General features: G+C 41.7%; 1 protein-coding gene across 1 annotated transcript in view; it reads left to right on the top strand.

Moving 5' to 3' along the window:
• The window catches only part of FAM171A1 (family with sequence similarity 171 member A1), a 114715-nt gene that overhangs the window by 76114 nt on the left and 12917 nt on the right, over nt 1–25684 (top strand). Inside the window, exons 4-5 of the mRNA XM_037510661.2 lie at nt 4289–4447; nt 8894–9070. Of these exons, the coding sequence (XP_037366558.1) occupies nt 4289–4447; nt 8894–9070 (336 nt within the window). The remainder of the gene's footprint in view (nt 1–4288; nt 4448–8893; nt 9071–25684) is intronic.

Here is a 25684-nt window from a genome sequence, read left to right as displayed (position 1 = left end):
GGAAAAGATGATGCTTAGAAGTGCTGATAAGAGAAGCCGCTTGCCCATGAGTGAACATGTGAAGTAGTGCAAAGGGGGAAATAATGATGAAGACCTGGAATGAGACCTGGGTGTGGAGAGGAGGGGGTGCTGTTAAATGGGAAAGAAGGTGGTTTTAGTGTACCTGGTGGGCATCCAGCTAGAACTATCTAGAAGGCAGAGGGAAATGCAGCCTGGGGCTTGGACAGGCTCCAGGTTGGAGAGGAAGGTAAGAGCTGAGGTTGTGGCTGTGGAAGGGAATCCATAGGGATAGAGTCAGAAGAGTAGAGACAACCGCGTTGAGAAGTGTTTGATCAGGAGGAGTGAGGTCCGGGTGAGTACTGGCAGAGGGAAAAGCAGGCTGACCCTGGGGAGAGCAGAATGCCACAGCATGAATGCCCAGAAGGAGGGGCTTCTGGGCATTGGGAGCTGGTGAACAGAGTTGACCATTGTGAGGAGGTCTCCAAAGATGAAGGCTGAGAAATGGTATGGGGCTGGCAGATTGCACAGCCATCAGTTGACATTTCCAAGGGCAGCCTGTGTTGTGAAGAAAAAGCCACATCACTGGGGGTGGGTAGAAGGAGAGAAGGCATTTCTATATAGGCATAGCAAAGTTAAAGTCCTATTTTATCTTTCTAGAGAGGAAGAAATGGGCCTATGTATTGCTTGGGGCGGGAAGCTGCAGAGAAAGATTATTGACAAAGGCAAGACTAGTTGGTAGGGTCAAATCTTACAGTAAAAGACACAAAACTTGGGATAGTTGAGTTCACCCTGGAGGGAGGAAAGCAAGGACAGAAGAGACATTAAGGAGAGGAAGAAAGACATTTTAAAGTTCGGAGAGAAGAAGTTGTGGCCCCAGTATTTCCAGTAAAGTAGGGTCTGAACCTTTGGGGGACGGTGGTAGAAACCTAAGTCTGAAAAGAACAGAGGAAGTTTGAAACAGCTGCTCTGGGGAAAGTGGGAGAGAGGCATCCAGAGAAGACTGACAGACCTGCCAACTCTCCATCCTCCCATCCCTAACAGTCATATCCCTTTCTGAAACATGGAAATTTAGCAGCTTTCATACATAAAGATTGGCTTAAGAACAGAACCACTCCCCAACCTGCCCCACCCCCGCCCCCCACACATACTTTCGATTCTGTTGACATTGTCACTTGGAGTAGCTCCTACCCTTAAATATCTCAGGTGTTTCTGTGGTCACATGAGTCACCAGTGACCTTGCCTTTGCTCCATGGTGGAAAGGATGTCTGGTCCCTCAGCAGGAGAGGTGTCCATGTCATGCCAGGCACAGCGTGTGTCCAGTCAGCAGGAAGTCTCACATCCAGCTCTAATGGCCTGCGTTGTCCCTCTGTGGCCCCAGCCCCAGATGTCTGGTCAGGGAACAAGTTCTCCTGCACAAAAAAAAGGAAGGGGCCTGGGGGAAGAAGGGGTAGAGCAAGGGCCTGGAGGAGGGAGATGCAATGCCCACTGAAATGCATGACGTGCCAGAAAATAAGAGTGGGCATGAGAGAGAGTCGTGGTCTCTGAGAGGTAGGGAGCAGCCTTGGCTTGGAGTTTCTGGGTTCCCAGACCAGTCTCCTTAAGGCCTGGGCTGCTGACCTGGAGTTCAGTATGATTCATTCTCCCCTCATCTTTCAGCAATAGTCGTTTTTCCTTGGTCTAGTTTGAGTGGATTTCTGTTCCTTCTAGCTAAAGGAGCCTTCTCAGAGATCTCACAGGGGCTATTTCTGAGGCATAGAAGGGCACACACTCTCCCTTGTTCTCATACCAGCCTGGATTGTGTTTTCTGCCTTGACCCTTGTGAGGACAAGCCCCCCCGCCCTTTGCCCTGTCACACTGTAGATACGCACCACTTTTTCCCACTTGACTTCATTTTTTTAAAAGATTTATTTATTTATACAAGAACCGGAGTACAGGCCAGAGGCGCGGGAGGGGGAGAGAATTCACCAGAGACAGAGCGGGGAGCAGAACAGGCAGATGGACTGAAAACACTGCTGAGGGGAGCAGCGGGCGAGACAGGAGAGGTCTGCCGCGCCGTGTGGGTATCTCTGTGGCCGACCGGGGATTGAACCCGCACTGCAGAGGCTGCAGACAGCTTCACAGTGCTGTGCTCAACTGCCTGCACCACTGGGGAGGCCCGGCTTCATTTTTTAAAACATTTTTATTGAAGTAACATGAGTTTATAACATGTTTCAGGTATGCAGTGTTATAACCTGATGTCTGTATATGTGACATCACAATCACCAACAAGCATCTAGTTTCCACCCACCCCCATAGAAACAACCCCCATTTGCCCACCACCATCTCCCTCCCCATATCACGCTTTTCCTCAAATTAGAAAGTCCTTTGTTTCCCTGCTCTCTGAAACCCAAGCATCAGCAGCATTGTTTAGACTGAAGAATAAAGGAGAAAGGGAAATAGTCCCAGAAAGTTCACAATCATTAAAAAAAAATAGAAGCAATGAATGTTGTTGTGTATTTGGGAATGAGGGCATGTTAACTTTGACTTTCCATCTCTGAGAGCACTGCAGAGAAGAACAGAAGAGGCAAACAGCATGTACGGGCCGGGGAAGAAAGGGAGCAGGGAGAAGCAAACTGCTCCTAGAAGTGTGGAGAGCCCCAAGGAGCGTGCAGTGTTGGAACTCTCTGCAGTCGAGGGAGATTCAAATAAGACTTGTATCTTGTATCCTCTCTAAACTGCTGTGTAAAATCAACCAGACCATAAAGAGTTGAGAGTTATAAGCTACAGAGCTGAGACGAGTGCCTCACAGCAGGTTTGCTGTAGGCATAGAGAAGGGCCCGGATGGTCTGGAACAAGCCCTTGTCCAGCTAGTTTCAGTGGAGGTGACCCTAGTCCCATAGGATTGTCCTGACCTTGGTCACCTGGTTCCCAAGACCCTGAAGATGGACCTGTGTTTCATGAAGCAGAGAACCAGCCACTTGAGAAAATTAATCTGTGATTTTCAGAGGACTGATCACATCGGTCCTATGTGGTCAACCCAGCCTACCCCTGCCCCAGAGTTAATTCTGCATTGGTGGTCGGTCCATAGGGCTTCCGTGCGTCAGCTCTAAGAAGAGAAAGTGGGCAAGTTGATTCTGTGAGCTCTGACTCTCTTCTTCTAGAATACGTCCAGACAGGCTTCTTCATGCCTTGATTAAGTTTCTGATCCTGATTAAAAGGGACCCAGAGTCCGTATAGGGACCATCAAGTGTGGGCTGGGCAGTTGCACCAGGACAGTCATGGTCTGGTGAGAAGGCACCCCCAGCCAACCATAGCAGAAATATGGTCTCCTTCAAGCCTGGGGTTGGATGAATGAGGGATGACCAGAACTTCCAGGCACACCATCGCTGTGGAGGGGCCACTTTATTTTAATCTGGAGAAATGTATATTTTCATTGGTAAATGCTTTTACTTCCGTTTCTACTAGTTAATGTCATGGTGTTTTTGCGCAAAAGAACTTAGCATTTTCACCTCTTGCCACTGGAACTAGAGCGCTAGATTAAAACAGATTGGGGTATCAAAACAACATCTGGAACAGAGTGAAACTGGCCAAGTTGCCAGCTAATTCAATAGGGCCTGTGGGCTCCACACGTCCTTCTGCACAAAGGAATCGAGTTTGATGAAGGGAGCATTTCCTATCATTTAAAGTGTCTCACCACAAAAGTCTCACCACAAAAGTCTGCCTCGAATAGAACCCCCCCTTAGAAGAGACCAACTTCCAAGTGACAGCTCCCACTGCGAAAAGGGGGCCCACCACTGCGGGCACGTGGCAGTTCTTGGCCAGGCTGGCTACTGAATCCTCTGGCTCCTCCTCAGCTTGGCGTGTGGAGTTAAGCCATAGTTTCCCAGGGAAATGAAGGATGTATTTGTAACACTATCAAAGGGTATCTCCTGCCTTATTTGTGTGGGAAACCAACACCCTTCATTACCTTGGACTTCTTTCCCAAAATGTTACCCCATCCATGGGGTAAAACCATCCATAGGCACAACCCTGCAGCAGAAAGCCTGCTCACAAATAGAACTTGGAAGGCTTTTTGTTAAAAGCCTAAATAACATCCTGTGTCAAAACAAATGTGACAATGGACTATTATTTCTGTCCCCATAATAGCATGTTGTCACATCTTTGTGTCCTGTGTGGCTGGGGGTAGGGAGGAGGTGAGGGGTGGAGGGGAGAGACATGCTGGAACCTTAGAGAAGCACTTCCTGGTTTTGCATTTTCTAAAAACAGAAACTGCTCCTTGGGGAAGTAACTCAGAGGTTGATGTCTGCAGGTGCCCGGCCGCAGCCTCGAGTTCATTTCCAGAGGAGGGCCCTGCGCTTGCCGGAGAACACCAGCTACAGTGACCTGACCGCTTTTCTCACGGCAGCCAGCTCTCCCTCCGAGGTGGACAGCTTTCCTTATTTGCGAGGATTAGATGGAAATGGAACAGGTAATTGAGTCTCTTCTCTTTTCAGCGGCACGTCTGTATTTTATCTTTATATGTGGCTGGAAGCAGTAGTAATAATGGGAGAACCACGGTTGCCAAAGAGGAGTATTTTCTACAAGTTCAAGTGCATTGGAACTGTGTTATTTAAGGAAGTTGAATTCGTCTCCGTGAGCCTTTCTGCTGGTAGCTGCTCCTTGAGCACTTTCTTCAAGCTCTGTTGGTAAACTACATATATTTAATTCAGAGAAGCTCTTTTGACTGAAATTGTATTGTTTTAAGTGTAAGATGAGAGTTAGATGTTTTCTAGCCCCCTGTCCTGGCCGCCTTCCACTTGCCCCTAGAACGTGTGTTCAGTGAAACAGCCTGCCTCGCTGTCCTAACAGAGGACTTTTGTCACAGAGGAAAGGAAGGTGGGGGGGGGGGCGCTGGGTCTGCTTGGGAGGTGGGAGATGCAGTAACCGGGGCTCTCCGCCAGTATGTGGAACATTTAGGAGTGGGGGACCTCTGCTGCCTACCACCTGAGTCCGTCCAGCCTTCTCTCACGGCTTCCCTTGCCCCTGCCTTTGGCCCTGCAGAGCGGTCAGACTTTGAAGCTGACTTTGCTTCCTCTCCCGCAGACCTCTAAGTCAGCTCTGATCTTATGGCCCCACTCTCACATGACATGTAGAGCTAAACAATCAGAGAAACTCAAAGGCGCCAGTCAGGAAATATACAATAATTCCTTTCCAGAAAAAAACACTGGGGATGTGTGCTTCCGACCCTGCTCACATCCAAGGAGGCAGCGCAGGGCACTGGGGGTGCACTTGATCCCAGGTCCCCCTCCTGTTGATGGAGAATGGCATATGCTGAAGTCTTGAATTGTTTTCTTGTCCTGCCTCTTTTCTTTAGACTAGTCACAGCACAAAACCAGAAGTTCTGATTTAAATCTCCTAAGTGAAAAAGTTTTACATTTCTCAGGGATGCTTTTATTGAATTTCACTTAATTATCCAGAGTTTTACATAAGCTTGAAACATCTGATCTATTTTGCAGAATATTAATACACTTCTGGTTATAGATCAAGGTAACCTGGCAATTTATCATTTGCTTTACTTTCCTTTATTGTATCTGCATTCAGAAATATTTCTCCTTCCCATTATTTTTGCTTGATGATGGTCATGTGATTCATATGTCAGTAACTGACCATCAGATAGGGGAGTGCTTGTCATCAAAAGTCAGATAGTGGGGGAAAAAGTTGACTTTTACTTTAAATGTTCAGGCTTGGAAGGAAAGCACTAGTTCAGGGAACTCGACCAAGTATAATCTGAGACCAGTCGCCCAGACAAGCTGTGGCACTATCATAAAGCCTTACGTTGAAGTGACCACCTCATTCCTCAGAGCTCATTAATTTTTCTGTGTCCCACTTCCAAGTGCTCTTGAATAAATTATGAAATTCAAGATGCCAGAAGGAGGAAGAACACGGAGATATTAGGACTATTGATTTTTAGAAGAGTTTGTTTTATTTTAAAATCACTCTGTTATTTCAGAGGAAGGAGGCGAATTCTTGGCAGGTTATATTGAACTCCTTTTCCTGTGAAATAACCAGCAAGTAAAACGAGAAAGAACCAGGACTTTTTTTGAGTCCTCCAGGAAAGGCTGCTACCCAGGGGTACCCTCACACACCCACGGGGCTATGTTTAGCACCCAGCAGCCCACAGGGTAAGTACCATATCTAGTCCCACTTTTTGCACAGCTTCCCTTCTGCCCCACAGCTATTTGCCTCCTGTCTTATAAAAAGCACCAAAGAGATTTCAGCTTAGCATAAGAGTCACACATAGGCATCCCTGTGTGTGAGTTGACAGGTCAAAACTAGAGTTCAGCTACGGTGAATGGAAGCACAGAGGTGATTGGAAAGTGCGCTGAAGGCAGATTTCCTCAGAGTATCCTAAGAAGGGTTGTATCCCATTAGAGGGCGCTTCTAGAAAAATCCATCCAGAAACATAGCCATGTAGGATTTTGACTACTTCCTCTCTTGCTTGGTTTGTCTATCTGCTCCATTTTTTCCAAGACTTGCATACACAAGCCAGAGTCCCTGCACCATAACAACGCCCCACCCGTTGCTAAGAAAGCACAGAAACATTCTGTGGCACTCCCAAGGGAGAGTCAAGCAATTACTTCATCTAGTAACTCCAGAAAGAGAGGGAACAACCAATAAAATGAATAACATGAAATTTTCCTGCAGTTGGGAAAAATTGGTAATAGGATGCAGAGTCAAACAGAACTCTAGATGTTATCTGAACTTGCTCTCATGTTCCAAGAGAAGTATCAGAGGCCCCAGTGACATAGCTGGCCTCCTGACGTGGTCTGGGGTGCTGCCCCTTCCTTGTTGGTGCCTTTGCCTTACTCCTATCTTTCTTCAGACATAATGGGAAGGCAGGTGGCATCAAGGTAGAACAGGATGGAAAGCCGTTTTACATAGAGAACTTAGGGTTTGTGTAGAGTTGTGATCTCATAACAAAGACTGGAAGGAAGCAATTTAGCCCTTCAAAGTATTCATTATTCCAGAATGAAGAGAGTTGGAGGGCTGAAGGAGAGTCCTAGGGAAGACGCAGAGCAAGAGCAAGAATTTAGTGGTACACAGTGACAGCAAAGAGGCCTCAAGAAAGCAGATATGATTGCCTGCAGTGTCTTCAACCAGTTAGAGATCTTTTGCAAGAACACTAAATCCCACCAACCAAAAGCACAGTGCTTCTGCTATGTTACACACACTTCTGAATGTTTACACCTAAGTATTTTCACCTCCATACACCAGAGGAAAGCATCCAATCCAACTTCCTTAGATGTACAGATAAGAAAAACCCCAGAGGGGGTAAGTAACTTACTGGAGGCCACATAAACTGTTAATGGCAGGTCCAAAACTGGAACCCTCTTTCGCCGGGCCAGGAACATACACGATGATGGGGTGTGAGAATTGGAAGGTAATGAGTGGGGGATGGAGGGGGTGTGCCATTTCTGGGAATCAGCAGACTAAGTGTAGTGGAAAAAAAGATGGATGATAAGTCTCAAGTGCTTTTCTACTCTTACTTGTTGGTTCTCTGTTCAGAGAGACATCCTGCCCCAGGTTTATTGAAAGTAACAGCAGCACCTAATTGAAAACATTATCTCTCGGTTGTTTATACAAAGTCTGGAAAGTTACTTAATCTCTCTAGCTTTAAGCTCTGTTGCATTGAGAGAGTCTTACCAGAACCTGGATGGTGCACTGTGGCTTTGCTTATATGTCATCTTTGGGCAATTGGCACACTTAGGTCTCAATTCAAAGTTAATTTCACCAGAAATATAGTAAGTATGGGTTGTTGGGTTTTTTTTAACCATAAACTGAAGTTACCACACTAAAATTTCAAGACTTGAATCTTTGGGTGAAATCTCCTTTGCCATACCTTTCCCTTCATTGAGAAACAAAGATGGGTACAAGTTATTAAAGCTCTCACTGTCATTAGCTGTGTGGACATTGTTCTGTGAAGGACTTAACTATAGTTGAAATTCAAATTCTCTAGATTTGCTTCAAATATTTCATTTTGTCCTAATTGAAGGTTCACATTAGCTTAGGTAGTTAAATGAGTAGGTATGTATGTAAGTCGATTAAAAAGTTCTATAGACTGTGTTCTAAAGCAGCTGAAAATTTTTATCATTGTATTTTCATCCTTGTGTCTCGGGAAAGATTTAAAATCATGATAGAATATATTTTGTCTTATATTTCACTGAAGAGAAATTTTTCTAAAATGGATCGCTTAAATATATAAATACAATATTGCTCTCACAAGCATTCCCTAATATATCTGTAGACAGTCATTAGAGCATTGACTTGGATAAAAGGTCTCTAATGCAGAATAATTGGTATATTAAATTCCTTTTAAACAGATCAAAATACCAGTGGCAACTAAAATAACTCATAAATATTTCAAGTGCAAGTTTTTAATCGTTTACTTTTAGTAGATGAATAGTTTGAAGCACTCCTTGAAGAACTTTTCTTTAAGTGATCTCTAATTTTAGACATTCAGTTTCATTATGGTGATCTGCCAAATCATTAACAAGTGCACAGGGTACTCTTTGTATAGGGGCCCTTTTCAACAATATCTGCTTACACCTTCCTCACATTTATAGACATGTCCTTCCCTTTTGAGGCAGATCTGAGCCCACATCCCAGGCTTACCACAAAACACCCTTAGGCAGATCCTATTACCACCTTCTCTGAGCCTCTGGATGTTTTGTGGAGATTTTTAACCTACTTTATAAGATGGTAAGTGTTATGTATGTAAAGGGGCTATAACAGTCCCTGAACTAGGAATTTTTGCAGATAGGTAGCACAGTGCCCAGGAAATGGTACCTGTTACTCTTTTCTTGCAAATGGATTCCACAGCAGCCTCATGGGGGTCTTGTGTAATCGTGTGCTAGAAGATGCTTTTTGCTTCCAGGAAATGGCACCAGGTATGACCTGACGCCGGTGACCGCTGTCAGCGTCCACTTGCTCAGCAGCGATGGAACGCCAGTGCTGGTGGATGGCCCCATGTACGTCACTGTGCCCCTGGCCACGCAGAGCGGTCTAAGGCACAATGCCTACGTCGCAGCCTGGCGGTTCGACCAGAAGCTGGGTAAGCAAGACACCTGTGCTGCATGCTTGAGCACGACTTCATTACTATTTGCTTTTCGGTTTAGATCTGGGCCAGTCTCCATTCCATGAAGCTTCTGGGTGCTGCTGCTCACTGTGTATCACATGGTTCCTAGTGGGTAAAACTTACTCTGCTGTGCCTTTCAGGCCTGCTCTCTGCAGTTTGGTTGTTTAGCGTTTTTTGTTTTGGTTTTCACTTTTAAGCTAATTTACCTGATAAGAATCTCTGAAAGGTAGTAAAGGCAAGAGGACTCTCTGAATCTTTACCCTTTTATTCTTTAGAAGGTCATGTGATCTCTCTTGGTTTTGTGATTTTCTTTTTTTTTTTTTTTTTTTTTTTTCTGAAAAGGAAAATCATTGCCAACAGTATTAAAAAAAAAGAAAGAAAGAAGCTTCCCTGGTGGCTTAGGGACTAAGTCTCAGCACTTTCGCCATTACGTCTGAGTTTGATCCCAGCCAGGGAGCTACCCACATGGCGTAGCAGACCTCTCCTGCCTCACCCACTGCTCCCCTCAGCAGTGTATTTCAGTAGATTTGCCTGTTCTGCTCCCCACTCTGTCTCTGGCCAATCCTCTTATCCCCAGCACTCCTGGCCTACACCCCAGTTCTTCTACACAAAAATAAAATCTTAAAAAAAAAAAAAAAAGAAATGGGGCCTCCCTGGTGGCGCAAGGGGTTAAGCACCGCACTATGAAGCAATCCAAAGCCTCTGCAGCACAAGTTCAATCCCCAGCCAGCCAGAGAGAAACCCACATGGCGAGGCAGACCTCTCCTGACTCGCCCGCTGCTCCCCTCAGCAGTGTCTTTCAGTTAGTCTGCCTGTTCTGTTCCCCGCTCTGTCTCTGGTGAATCCTCTCACCTCCCCCACCCCTCCACGACCCTGCTGCATCTCTGGCCTGTGCCCTGGCTCTTGTATGTATAAATAAATAAATCTTAAAAAAAAAAAGAAAGAAAGAATAATAACTCCACCTAGAGAACCATTAACAGTATTTTTAATTATATCCTTTCTGTTATTTCACTGTGCACGTATCTACTGCTACATAACAAGTTACCCAAAAACTTAGCTTTAAATTATAGTGAACATATTACCCCACCGTTTGGGTTGGAATCTAGAATCAACTTAGCCAGTGCTACTGGCTCAGCGTCTCTAAAAAGATTGTAGCTAGGCTATAAGCTCAGATTCCATTCATCTCAAGGTTCACTTGCAACCAGCCAGGGCACTTCAGGTCTTCTGTTGGAGGCCTCAGCTCCTCACTGACTTTGGCAAGATGTCAAGTACTTACCTTCTCCATAGAGCTGCCCACAGCATGGTAGCATGTTTCCACTAAAGCAAGTGATGCAAGAGAAAAAATTTAAAAGAAGCTAAAAATACAAAGGCACAAGCAAAATGGAAATCATGGCCTTTTATAACATGCAGTCAAAGTATCTTGTCATCACTTCTTCCCAGAAGCTGTTGGTCACCAGCCTAAGGTTGGTCCTGAGCTTATGTCACCTAGGGGATCACTGGGGACCCCTGGAGGCTGTCTTCCACAAAATATATATTTATATTTATAAATATTTATAAATATATATAAATAATTTTTATCTATAGTTTTAATAAATACATAAATATTTATATATTTATATATGTATATTTAATATATATTTAACAGAAATGCTCTGTATTGTTCTGTAGCTTGCTTTAAACATCATCCATATATCATGAATATGTCTGCACAGCATTGACCATTATTCTGCAATAGTATTCCATTAAAGGACCATGTCAGAATTTGCCTGTTTAATTCTCTACAATTAAAAAATGTTACTATTTTAAGCATTGTTGTGATCAGTATCCTTGTAACTAAATCATTATGAACATCCATGATTATTTCCTTAGGATAAAATTTTGGAAATGGAATTTCTGGGTTAAAAGAGGAACACAGTTTTGAAGTTAATACATATTTCCCAGTTCACTTCCAGAGAGTTATAGCCCTTGGAATTCATACTAACAGGACGCAAGTACATGTCTGTGCTTAAGATTTTGATAGCACAATGGTTTTCTAGACTCTTTTGGTTCCCAATCCCATGCACACCATGCTTGAAAAATAACTGTTTTGAAATCACCCATCTCCGAAGTGTAAACTGGTAGACCATGTATAAAGATTATTGGGAGATTTTTGATATCCAGTGTCTTTTCAAGGATACTTAATTCCTTGAGTGAAATTGTAGTTATAGGTATTTATATTTGGAAACGAATGCCTGTTGGGATTTCTGGGACTTATTTGTTATTTTCCAAATAATGAATAACAGAAACACATTGTTTGTGTGGAGTTCACTGATTTTAACAGATATACTAAACATGATGTTGTTGTGTGGACTGTGGTGCCAGTTAACTTCCTATGCTGTGTAAGATGGCTGTTTTACCTGTGGTGTGTGATCTCTACAACGTAGCCATTTTATGAGGCACTGTGGTCACAGCCATGGCCTAGGAGCCCTGGACCTCCCAGGGGAAAGCAACTCGAGGGACATAACTGAGAGACTCTGAAGAAACAGAAAATCAGAAAGGTCTTGAATAATGAAAAATGGAGAGAGAGTAGGAAAGAGAAGTGAAAAGTTTGCATTTTTGTATGCTAGAAACCTGGAAATCTAAGTTAGGAAATCTAAGTCCCTCCTTGGGCAAATTACTTATGTTTGTTTTCTTGTTTTTAAGACAGACATCTGCTGAGAGTATCATTCCCTTGTATACTCTGGCTCTCTCCAGAGCTTCCTGGCTGACCCCAACATACTGGGGTCAGTGCTAGGGAGCAGCACTTAGCATGTGGTTATGAACAGGGGCTGGATGGATGATCCAGTCCTCCCACCCACTGGCTGTGTGACCCTGGCCATGGTACTTAACCTCTCAGTGCCATAGTTTCCTCCACTGTGAAATGAGGATAATAATAATCATGCTCAGTGTTATTATAGTATATTAAAGATAGCCGGAGAAACACACCAACAGTGTGTGCGTATATTGAGTTTAAGTCAAATATATGCATAGAAAAGGGTCTTCCCATTAATGGAATTAGGTAATTTCTAGGATGTATGTTAATTTCAGTTTTCATTTGTCGAACTTTTATTAACTAAATTGTTTTTAAAATCTCAAAAAAGAGGGCCCTCCTAAGTACATTGTATATATTGCAATGGTACCAGAAGTGTATAAGGACATGGCCTTGAAGTTTTTTACTACTACTTGTGTCCTCACTGAGTCTTATCTTTAAATCCTTGTAATCAAGGACAGCTTATGGTAGGCACCCAGTTAGAATTTTGTTGAATGATTGGATCAGATTTGGATCATTTAGATGTCTTAAAAATGAGAGCAGTTTAAGATGTTGCGACATAATATTTGTACTTATGATGACTCTATACATAGAATTTATCTTTAAGCATCTATATATGTATAAGTTTAATAAAAGGCTAATGCTTTGAGCTCATCTCTAGAGAGAGAATAGTTATATTGGGTTTTCTCCACCCTGGAGATTCCATTCCTGCTATTATATTTCTCCTTCTGCCTCCTCTTTTTTGTGTGTATATATTTGAATATAGATGAGTATGGATGAATAGGAGTAGGGGTATAAAAGTCCATGTTCTTAATATGATAAAGTTTTCAAGAGAAATAAATATATACACATATATGCCATGTGTACCAACTGTATAGTGCAGGTCTATAAAAGTAGCATTCTTGTTCTCATTAGTTTATTTGTATACAATTCACAAGCAACAATAATGTAGTAAAAATATTTTTTATGTAGCAGACTGAACAATGGCTTCCCAAAAAACCACATCTTAACCTCTGGACCCCTTTATTCTTATCACATGATAAAGGAACTTTATGGGTATGGCTAAGAATCATGAGATGGGGAAATACTCAGGATTTTTCACATGGCCCCACTGTAATCACAACAGTACTTATAAAAGGGATGCAGCAGAAGTCAGAATCAGAGGAGATTGAGGAGATTGCAGAAATTAGAGTGATGGTGCACTTTGAAAATGAAGGAAGGGGGAAAAAAAAAAAGAAGATGAAGGAAGGGGACATAAGCCAAGGAATAGCAGTGGTCACTAGAAGGTAAAAAGGCACTGTCTCTGGAAGGAGCATTCCTGCCAGCACCTTGTAATAAGCCTACTGAACCAATTTTAGAGTTCTGACCTCCAGAACTACAAGAGAATAAATTTCTGTTGTGTTTAGCCAATAAGTTTGTGGTGATTTGTTACAGGAGCAAGAAGAAATTAAGACAATGTAGAATCAAAATGAAAACAAGTGTTTGTGAAACAAAGAAATGCGTATTGTTATGAATCCTCTAAAATGTAAGTTATTCAGTTCTGTTTCCTCTCTGGAACTATTCCCTATGGCATCAAGCCTTTTCAACTGAGAATCTTCATTGTGTAGTTAATCTATTTCCATTTAAATGATCTTTTTTAACTTAGCATCTACTATGAAAAATGTAACTGCCAAATTTCTAACTATAACAGATTGTATGTATGCAGGAAAAAGCCAACATTTGGATTGTCATTCAAAAATAATCAAATGAATTAAAACATGTTTTCTGAAAACTTTATCTTTAAGATTGGATGGATATTTCAAAAAAAGCATATGTTAACTTACTAAAAGTCAGTAGAAGCCTATAGAATTCATAAAGGTTTTTCTTTTAGCTCTTGTATTTAATCAATAATACTATGACGTAAGTAAAAATTAAATTATTTCATTTAAATGAAAAGTTCCAAGTATTATCAGATCAGGAAAAAAATAGGAATACATCTCAAGCATAAAATACAACTTACTATTTAGCTGCTATTTATGATTAATTTGAATACAATAATCACCTCAAACAAGTTAATACTTTAAATTTTCTACTGTTGAGGTATATCAAAGTAATTGCAATTACAATGTGATTAATAGCTAGAAATAGCGATTTGTGAAGAATCCATTAAGAATTGTGTATCTAGGGCCTCTCCTGGTGGCGCAGCGGTTGAGCACTGGGTTGTGAAGCTGCCCACAGCCTCTGCAGCGCCAGTTCGATCCCCAGCCACCTGGCGAGGATCCCACATGGCACGCAGACCTCTCCTGCTGCCCACTGCTCTCCTCAGCAGTGTGTTTCGTCAGTCTGCCTGTTCTGCTCCCCGCTCTGGCTCTGGTGGATTCTCTCACCCTCCCATGCTTCTGACTGTACCCAGTGCTTGTATAAATAAATAAATAAATCTTAAAAAAAAACAAAAACAAAAAAAAAAGAAATTAAAAAAAAAAGAATTGTGTATCTAAATAAGGGTTGGCAAACTATGGCTTGGAAGCTAAGCATGGTTTTTTCACATTTTTCTATTGATTGAAGAATATTTCATGACAGACAAAATTATATGAAATTCAAATGTAAGTATATCAGAATAGTTTTGCTGGATACTGTGAACTGAATGAGATCCTCCCCAACCAAAAAAAGCCCAAAACATTAACATGTTGAAACCCAGTCCCTAATGGGATGAAATTAAGAAGTGAGCTTTGGGTGGTGACTGGGTCATGAGGGTGGAGTCCTCATAATGGGGCTAGTGCTCTTATAAATGAGACCCCAGAAAGCTGCCTCACCCTTTCATCATTCTGAGGTCACAGGGAGAAAGCACCATCCATGAACCAGGATGCAGGTACTCATCACACACTGAATCTGACAGCACCTTCATCTTGGACTTCCAGCCTCCAGAACCGTGAGCAGTGAACTAGGCTTGTTTATAAGCCACCCAGTTCAGGAATTCCTGTTACAGCAGCTCAGGCAGACTAAGACATCACAACAGGACCCTGCTCTTTGGTTTGCTAGGGTCCATGAATGTGTTCTCATTTTACTGGTGGAACTGAGTCATCTGGACAGCCTCTGTGTCCCCACAACCTGAAAGTATTTATTCTCTAGCCTATTACAGAAAAGGTTTGTGACCACTGATCTAAAATGCCTTCAACAAGGATGCTTTTTACCATTCCTGTCTTAGAATGCAAGTATATCCCAGACTCTGCAGGCCACAGAGCTGCCCAACTTAGTCACAGACCCACTTCTTTTATCCAGGTTCAATGCCCTCATTGTGCAGGAATGACACGTGAAGCTCGGGGTGATAACACCTCCATTATAGTGCAAGATTTCAGTCTGTAAGGCAGGTCTGTCTTAGTTCCTTGAGACTCGACTTGGAAGATAAAACCACATTTTAGCACTAACTCGAATACTTTCATGCCTGACTGCCAGATAACTGAAAGTTTACTCTTAGGAGAGACATCCAGAAGTACACTTTCAAATACCTTCAAAGTAGAGTCAGGATTTGATGCCACCATTTATCGCAGTTGTTTTCTTGTTGTTTTTCATGACTACAATTGTCTTTTAATTTTTTTCTTTTGGAACAGGCAAAGAATTTCCCATTATAAGAATTAGCCTCTCCATATTTCAGCCCACATATTATTCATAAGAGGGTGACCTAATAGATGAACTGTATGAATTGGCTCATTGTTATGTGTACTCGCAATAAAAATCATATTTTCAAGTGCAAATTGCATACTCTATGATTGAGAGCTTTACCACACTGACTGGCAGTGCTGAAGCCATCATGTTAAATGCCACTGAATGCATCGTGCGAGGGAGGATCTATATAACAGGTACAATGCTATTGCCCGTGGCCAGGTCAAGGTGTGTCTGTGGAGATGGAATCAGTGGGCATATGTACCTTCTTATCAATCGTGTGCAGAGGCTGTGACCTTGAAAGAAGAGGGTTTCCTTCCCTGGTCTGGAATGGGAAATGAAGTTTCATCGGTCAGATGAATGCATCTTAGCTGAAATTTTGGGGATGGTAAGAGATGATTATGTCAGTTCTTTGCAGGCATTTTGCTTGCTCTTTAGCCTGTAGCTTGGACAGCAGATGGCTGTCTGGTGTTCCAGGTTGTCAGACTGCGATCTGACTTGTTGCCTTAGGGAATGGTCACTCATGAGCAAGTAAACCAGGTCAGTGGTTTGGATTTAAATCGACAGGCTAATATTTAATGGCAGAGATCGAGATTTAAGATTCTGTAGGTGATGGATTTTTGCTATTTAATGATAGAGTACTTGATTAGAATACTCTCATTCTAATGAGATGACAGAAATAAAAGTGTATTCCAAGTGAAGCTACACTGTAGAATCCAGTTTTAACTACCTTTCCAAAACACAGCCTGAAGAGAGAGAGAGAGAGAGAGAGAGAGTGTGTGTGTGTGTGTGTGTGTGTGTGTGTGTGTGTGTGTGTGTGTGTGTGTCGGGGGTGGGGGGGTGGTGGTGAGGGGGTTGCTATAGAAATGGTGGTTACTGAAGCAGCATCTTATCATGGATAGTACAAATGTGTCAAGCATTCAGGAAGACCCACTTATAATTGACCTGCAGTGGATTTGACTCCGCTTCAGAGGGTGAACATTACCACGGTGCTGTGCTCACTGAACTAGTCCTTTTAGGTAAGTCATGGCCAGCCTGCCCTTAAAGATAGAGCTTGATTCAAAACATATTTAAGATGTTTTTCCATTTTAGTGTTTTTTGATGTGGAAGGATGAGTGGCTGTTCTTAAAACACTAAATGATGTTTGTAACTTCAAGAAAATGAAAGTATTACTGGCTTATCTTTATAGATATACATATATCTGTGTATGTATGTGTATACATGTATGTCCATATATATCATCATGAGCCACATGTCTAGCTGGAGCAGGACATATGTGCAATACAAGTTGTAGTGATTGAATTACAAGGATGAGCTGCATTACATTGTATGTACAAAACTTAGGAAGCCTGTTTGTCTAACAGTTGTGTACTTAAATATATGGTATTTATTTTAGAGCTATACACCTCATCTTTTTTTTTTTTTTAATGAGAATAGATTCAACTGTCAAGAGCACTAAGCAAAGAAGGAAGCAGACTTACCTAACTAACTTAAGAAAGGTGTTATCAGAGGGCCTCCCTGGTGGCGCAGCGGTTGAGCGCTGGGCTGTGAGGCTGCCCGCAGCCTCTGCAGCGCTGGTTCGTTCCCCGGCCGCCGGCGAGGGTCCCACAAAAAAAAAAAAAAGAAAGAAAGAATAAAAAAAAGAAAGGTGGTATCAGAAATAGGTTTTCTAGTGAAGGTTATTTCTTAGAAACAACTATAGCTGTTAAAATTATCCAAAAAAGTGAGTCGAGCATCTATTAGATATGTAGTAGAGGAAAAAGGTAATTTACCTGCAAACAAAGCTGAATGAAGTCATGTAATAGAAAAAAAAAAAAAAAAAACCACCAAAGGCATAGATTTCAGTTGGGTAAACCATGACCGTCCATTGAAAACTTTGTCTTGCCTGAGATCTCATCTGCCAAATGGCTAAAATTTGTCATTTGTTTTTGAGACACAGATTGGCATCTTTCTGCCATGACAGGCCGTCTCATCACAGTGGCCTAGTCCTGCCCCTGTTGTCCGAGTAGAGTGGAGCAAGGCAAGGATCGCACGAGCTGCCCATGGGGAGAAGAGCAAGTGAAGAGTGACCTCACAACATGGACATTTGTTTTTCAAAGTTGCCAGGCAACTCAAAAAACAATCTTGTAATTCCTAAGAATTATTAAGCCTTTTGTGTTTGTTGCTGCCTCCCCCGCACCCCCCCCCCCCCGCCCTGGCCCCCATCCCCCAGTGAGAATTTTCAGAGAATAATGCCATCACATTAGCTGCATTGTAGTTGTGGTTCAGAGCCACTTTTGTTTTGAAACCCTATTCTTCGAAACTTAATTTTCTTAAGTTGTCATTTTATATAGAACTTCCCCGGGACTGAGTCTAATGGGAACAGATTTTAGCAAGTTTTACAATTGATTGTTGTTTTGTGGTCTTAGAGGATACAGATCGATATGTTCCTCCCGAAGGAAAATGAATCATATGTTACAGCCAACTCTTTACCATTCATGGAATATTCACTTTTCCCATTATCTGTGGCAAATAGGTATTCTCCTGCTGGCTTTCCCATCACCTAGAAGCCTCCATCTTCTGGCTTTGCTGCCTCTTGGCCTGCATTTTAAGCACTACTTAAATCATGCTTGTTTTAATATCCCTGAGTAAAAAATAATTAGGAAGGTAAAACTGCGACAATTTATTTCAGAATCAAATGTATTTAAGTGTCTTCTGTTTTCAATTATCTCCACTGGAATATGTAATTAAATGGTAAAATTATTTTGGTGTATTTGAATATCAGGCTGTTGTACAGCCTATAGCCAAAGTGTATGGAATATAGCTAGCATGTAGCCCTGCAGTTAGACAGCTGGGACTTGAGCACTATCCCCTCTCAGGTTAATAGTTGCACGATCTTGAGCAAGTCCTTTAACCTCCTAAGTAAGGCCTTAGTTTTCTCATCTATAAAATGGGAAGAATCATAATCATCATCATCACTTTTACCTCATAGAATTGTGAATACAAAGCATTTAAAACAGTGTGGGCACTTAGTAAAAAGCCCTATAAATGGCAGGTATTATTATTTTATTCATCATTGCCTATATTTAATTGGTGCATTTTTGGAGAAGCAATGATATATAGAGAAGTTACATTGAAGTCCTACGGTCTTTAAAATAACCCAGGTTGTCACGTCGCTGGTATGCTCCAGGCATCCAGTCTAATTACTTGATAACTATCCTCTACCCATTGCTCCATATTTGGAATGTCATTGTGGCTTTAAGTGGCTTTAAGTTATGAATTGGTGATGTCCTCATTTGAGTGGTGTGCAGAGCACGTATTTGACCGGGGAGCAAGCTTGGTGACTCCCTGACATCTGAGCTTGAATGCATCTTTGCTCTTCGAGTCATCACTCTTGGTCTTTGCAGGAGCCTGTGCCATTGTCTTTAGTTCACAGGTGAGGACACTGAAATCTAGGGCTTGGGATTGACAATGATCCCAGATGTGCAGACTTTTTCACGTAAGAGTCCATGTTCCTCAAACTGGAGCTACAGATCCAAAAAGCTTCTTGAAATCTGGGAGTTTTGTGCAAAAGGATTTTTAAATCCGGGATTTTAGTTTTGATAATAATCTTTTAAAAGTTAACATGAAAAATACTCTCATTCAAACTCAGTACAGAATTTAAAATAATTAGGTTCTTTTAATTGCCTGGATTTACATTGATGAATGACTATTTGATAGAACAGGACTAAAGACAACTAACCAGCAGAAGATATCATACATAAAAGGTACAACCTTCCATATTAAAGAAAAGGGAAATCAGAGTATGTACAAAATGGAAAATTTCATGCTAAATTTAGGTAGAAAAGATTGTAGGGAATCAATTCATAAGCCAACCTCCAAAGAGCCTCACCCTAACCTTCTATGTCAGATTTGTGTTGCAAGTGACAAGTTCCCTTTCATTAACCTATCAAGAACAACCTCAAATTGATGTTTTTCATTTAAATTTTATTTTGAGATTTTATAGTCTTTCTATTTCTTTTATAAATTTGTTTTGGTCTTTATTATTATATGAGCTGCACATTCTTTTATATTCTTTTATATATTAAGACATTTAATATTTTTTAATTTTCTAAATTAGATCAATGCAGTTTATATGATGTAAATTTACATTTACATCAATACATTTTAAGTGATTTTGTGCATTAATCAGGTTTGGAAATCTTTGGTATGATAATTATGCTATGGCATCTACTTTAGGTAAAGCTTCATCAACAGTTGATTTGTAATCTTGGAAAAATATACATTACCGAGTAAGCCTTGTAGATAGGTTATCTTACCTTTTGGAATAGTTTTACCTCTTCATTGCTTTCCCCCTTGGACAGTGCAAGAGGGACCCCTCCTCTTAGTCCCACATTTTAAAGGACCTCACTCTAGCCCTTTCCTTCTGGAATAAGGAATCCTCTGACCCAAAGAGTTGTGGCCACCTGGAAATTGAACTCCCCTTCTAGAATACCCCTTTGGTACACAAGATCCTAGAATTCCCTGACCAAACAGGCCTAAATTGGCTTTCAGGCCCTCTCTCCCATATCTCCTCTCGAAGAGAGGTGCTCCTATTGTCTGCACATGCCATGTGCACAGCTCAGGACAGAGGTGTGGCTAATGGCAGGGGCTTGAGCTTAGACATGAGGGTTGAAGGTCCACATCCATGTGCACAAGGCAGGAGGGGCTTGGGGGCATGAGTTGAGAAAGCACGTAAGTTAAAAACCAGCTTATTTTTTCAGCATATTTTCTGAGGAAACTAAGAATTCTGCAGTCCACCGTAGCCTTTAGATTATTATAAAGTTCTGGTGGGAGGGTAGGACACATTTATTTCACAATGTGGTTACCTGCTTTACAGTTTTAAATATTTAGATATAGTGGGGGCCTCCTTGGTGGCACAGCAGGTTGAGCACAGCACTGTGAAGCTGTCCACAGCCTTTGCAGCGAGGGTTCGATTCCCGGCCGGCCAGGGAGATAACCACATGGCACGGCAGACCTCTCCTGCCTCGCCTGCTGCTACCCTCAGCAGTGTTTTCGGTTGTCTGCCTGTTCTGCTCCCCACTCTGTCTCTGGTGAATCCTCTCACCTTCCCGCACCTCTGGCCTGTACCCTAGTTCTTATATAAATTTTTTAAAAATCTTAAAAAAAATTTAAAAAAATACTTAGATACAGTATATATGACTACCATTTGGAATCTCTGGCCTTGAGTTCCGCAAATATTAAGGGTAGGCTTGTATAGAGGCAAATTACTAACTTGTCTAAACCTAATGTTTCTAGTCTCAAAAATGAAATATAAAAAAAAACTTGGTTATTTTTGCCTCTTGTTCTGAAGAATCACCCCTTTAAAATTATTTGAATGCACAGAAACATCAATTCCAAAGAGCACCTGCACCCCTATGTTTATAGCAGCACTATTTACAATAGCTAAGCTTTGGAAGCAACCCAAATGCCCAAAAATAGATGACTGGATCAAGAAGATGTGATACATATACACCATGGAATATTACTCAACAATCAAAAAAGATAAACACATGCAGTTTGCAGCAACATGGATGGTGCTGGAAGGGATCATGCTCAGCGAAATAAGCCAGAAAGAAAAAGAAAAATACCGGATGGTCTCACTCATAGCAGGAATCTAGAAAACTTAAATAAGGGACCAGGAAAAAGAATAACTATAAGAAAGAAAATATCAAAATCGACAAACAACTATGAACAAGAGACACTCTATGGGGGGTAAGGGGCGGGGAAAGGAGGGATTGGGGTAAAAATAAGGGGGTTGTAATTGTATGGGGAATATAAAAATAAAATTTAAATTAAAAAAATAAATAAATAAATAATAAAATTATTTAATGCACATATGTGTGTGTGCACACGCAGAAAACGCACCAGACAAATCCAACCTGTGCAGAAATTAAAGCAGTACCCAAAACAGTACCTAAAACAGTACTACAACAGTTCAAAAGCAATGCCAAGGACAGTGTTAAAGGATAGTGCCCAAGGTTGGAGACTGTTCACTGTCACTTGCACACACAATTGCAGGATCGGTCAGGCTGAGGATCCAACAACAGGGTTTATTTAACAAACAGGAGATTGGGGAAAAGGAAACAGTTACAAAGGACCCCAAATAATGCCCAGTGTCCAAAAGCCCCATACAAAAGTCACTTGTGGAAGAAAAGGTGACACTGCAGCAGCCCACAGCCACAGTCTAAAGACTGGGTCAAATACCAGACCAGACAGTTGCAGACTCAACAGCACCAGGAGGTGGTGCCAGAGAACCAGAGGCTGTGGACAGCTTTTTGTGAGCTATTGGCATACACCAACAGCTAACGGGGCTATGAGACACTGGCCTGCTTCTTGCAGGCAATGTCAGAGAGGGAGGCAGGTACAGCAGCCAGGTCTCTGCAAAGATCTGTGGCGATCTGATGAATCCCCCAGAGGTTGTGTGCTGAATCTTTCTTTAAAGGTGGTCCAGTGAATCCTACTGTCTTCAGAGGCTGGCTGCTGACTAACTCAAACTGGCTCTTGTTCTGTCTTATATCCTCTTCAGGGTTCCCCACCCTGCAAGACTGAGTGGACCTTTTTTGTTTTTTTCAAGCCTAAGCATCTAATTGGGCCACTTTGCACCAATCAGCTCACGTTCCATTTTGAATCAGAATAATTAACTCAAGGTTGAGTGATATCTGGAGAGCTTGAACCTTGTTGGTCCTTTTAGCTGCAGCCTGATTGCTCCAGATATAAAAGGGAAAAAACCACTCCTGCCCAGACTGACTTGCACTGAAGTCAGTGTAGGACCTTGCACCAGAGGTCTTCAGTTTCCAAGGCACTTCATTGGAGGTTCCGCCACAAACACCCTTGCTTGCTTTGAATACGACACATAGAGGTGGTTGTATGTGGCAGCTCAGCTGTTTCAAAGGTGCAGAATGAAGGGTACCAAAATGGAAGGGAAAGGGAAATCAGACCATTTCGAAAAAGATTTTTTTTTCTGCTTATTTTAGACCGAGCTTATTCATTAATAAAGAGGTGCAACTGTAAGTCAGCTCTTTTCCTCACTGTTCTCAAAACAATCCCGGAGGTGGGAGCCATCATCTATCTTTTTTTTTTTTTTAATATCCTTTTTTTTTTAAGATTTATTTATTTGTTTATACAAGCACTGGGTACAGTCAGAAGTGCGGGAGGGTGAAAGAATTCACCAGAGACAGAGCGGAGAGCAGAACAGGCAGACTGACAAAATACACTGCTGAGGGGAGCAGCGGGTGACAGGAGAGGTCTGCGCACCATGCGGGACCCTCTTCCGGTGGCTGGGGAGCAGCTGGGAATCGAACCAGCACTGCAGAGGCTGCAGGCAGCTTCGCAACTCAGTGCTCAACCGCTGCGCCACCAGGGAGGCCCAATCTTTCTTAACCAGAAAGCAGCCGAAGCCCAGGACAAGTAAGTGCTCAGTGTCCATGCCCAGCCTAGCGAAGGGGAGATGCAAAACGTGATTTCCTTCAGACTTCAAAAATCCTCTTCCTCTTCTAGTATATTTGATTTTTGTGCATTCCTGCTTCTATGCCAAGACTTAATGTAGCTTAATAGAATAATGGGCTAAATCTGGGAATGCACAACAGCAACCCATTCCCAGATGTGTTTGGTTTGGCCCATACAATTGTTTGGGGGGCATTTGTTTGTTTGTGTTGTTTTAATTTGCTGCCAAATCAGAAACTGAAAGATTTCACATGGAATTCTGTTCTGGGTGTCTCTTAAAAAATCAAATCATTCATTTCATCAAATAATTTATTGAACATCTTCTTTATGCCAGATATCACTCTATTGTAGACTCTTGGGATAAAACAATGACAGTCAAGGAACGGTCCTAGAATTATGAGTGTTTTGTTCTAAATGAAGGAGACAGACAATGAACCTGTTTACTTCAGATAACATAAGGTCTGCAAGACAGTGAAGCAGAGTGATGTCAAGGGTGAATGATTGGCTGCTCAGAGCCTTCAGAGAAATGACATTTGACCTGAGAGACTAACAATGGACTGTTTGGGGTGGGGGGTCGGGGGGAAGAACAGAACATTCCAGGTAGAAAACAAATCAAGGCAGAGGTCCTAAGTTGGAACTGATTTGGCTAACCTCTAGCAACCAGTTCATGAAGCAGCACTGCCCCTTTAAGCAAGTGCACAAGAGTATCTGTAGACATTTGAGTTTGCCAACCCCTAGCCAGTAGAACAAGTGACTAAGATATTTCTTAAACCTATTATAAATATTTCAGAAGTTTCTTCAAGCACTAGTTGCCCTTTGATGCACTATATGACATCAGCATTTTCTAAAAGCATCATCACACCCACAAAAGTGCAAAATAATTTAGAACTTTGCTACTTAAAAGTGTCGGGGAGCTTGATAGAATGGAGGAATCTCCTGTTTTACTCTAGACCCACTGAATCGGAATCTGCATTCTAACAAGATGTCCATTTTAACCAGCTCTTTAACATTACTGGCTTAGAGCATCTTATCACATCTGTCCAGATGTTTGTCAAGTTCTCTGTTACAATGTCCTTCATTTGACTGAGTTTTCTAATGTGGGGGGATTAGAGGCTAAGCCTCCCCCAATTGTGCTTCTCCCATCCAACCTCTTCTGACGTGTAATTGCAAAGTGGATATTGGATTTAGTGGGTTATAATCAAATTGCTCTCCATATTGGCCTAATTAGCTTATGCTCTGGAAATTTATATATACCGATTATTATAAAGTCAGAATTCTGTCATTAAATTTTATTAATGCTATTGTATATCCTAATACTTCTCACTACCTATTTAAGATAGATGTTTTCCATAACTCTGCCAGAATCTTTATGTTTTCTCATTACTGTTCTTTCTTAAATCTTGTGATAGCTCAGCTAAAACTTAAAGGGAGAAAAAAATCAGTCACTTAGATTAAATTTATTTTTAAGAATCTGTTTCTCAAAAATTACCCTAAAAATATCCAGGGAACACATCGTTGCTGAATATAGATTAATTCCTTACAACTCAACATATCTGTGACTTTATGCTGCAAACAGAAGGTTGTTGGTAATAGTGAATTGCCTTTAATTTTATTCTTGTTGAAACCAGTCCTGAAATTTATTTACCCAAAGCTATAAGAATCCAACTATCTGCACATAACTTTTGCTCTTCAGTTTGGTGGCTTTCAACAAGAATGGTTAAATAATTGGCCACCAGGAAAATATTTTGCTATATAATTAACGAAGAATGTTTACCGTCACAGATTTCATGGAAAAATAATGCCACAGAAGGAAACATAGCTATTCAAAGGCACAGATTTTAATTTGGAAAGAAGGCTACTGTGCAATATCAGGAAAGTAAAAATTTCCATGTTTCAGCTATACACAATGAATGTGACTTAGGGCAGATGGATTCATATTCTGCTTTTAATGAGTGATCCTATCCCAGTTTAGTTAAAGCATGCAGTAGAATAGACCTAGACTTTGCTTGTTCAATAGGTACAACTAGTAGAAAAATATAGTGGAGTTTATAGCTTATGATAATGCAGATGAATACCCTGAAAAGCAAGTCAGCTGGTTTATAGAGAAAGTCAACATACTCAGGAATCTGGAAAGACCCCATAACTAAAACTACCAATAGCAATAACAAGCTCTTAATGGCTCTGAGAAGTGCATATCTCTTAAAGAGACTGTTCCTCAAAGGAACCAGTGCCCACACTGTGTTCATTCTTCAGCACATCCCCACAGCACAAGCAAGGAGGTGGTTGCTGGCTGTAGCCAACATGGAGAGGCAAGACAGCAGTAGGTTCCTATTGCCCTGAATTCTAACTAGCTCATGCATATAGATGTGTCTCATCTCTCACCATAAACAGTCCCCCACAACTTCAGTGTGAATAATCACCTTTTGATTGGTAGAAACTTTTTTGAGAAGGGTATTCTGAGTGACTGGGGAATTTCTTCGTGATTCAGACCTTACAGACCTAGTGGAACTCACTCCAACCTCTGTCATAAGAATTATATCTGAATTAGAAGAGTAAAGTAGAACACAAAACAAATGCTGAACCAATAAGGCCATTTATTGTTTACATGACAAAAAAGAGGCCTCCCTGACACCGTGAATGATCTTCCGTTTTTCTGCTGCGCCTCCCTCAGCATGTCCTTGGTTCACACAGCTAGGAAG

The sequence above is a fragment of the Talpa occidentalis genome, unplaced genomic scaffold (genome assembly GCF_014898055.3).
Source record: "Talpa occidentalis isolate TD23 unplaced genomic scaffold, MPIMG_talOcc4v2.1 talOcc4.14, whole genome shotgun sequence".
NCBI lineage: Eukaryota > Metazoa > Chordata > Mammalia > Eulipotyphla > Talpidae > Talpa > Talpa occidentalis.
This window is presented reverse-complemented; position numbering and strand designations above follow the sequence as displayed.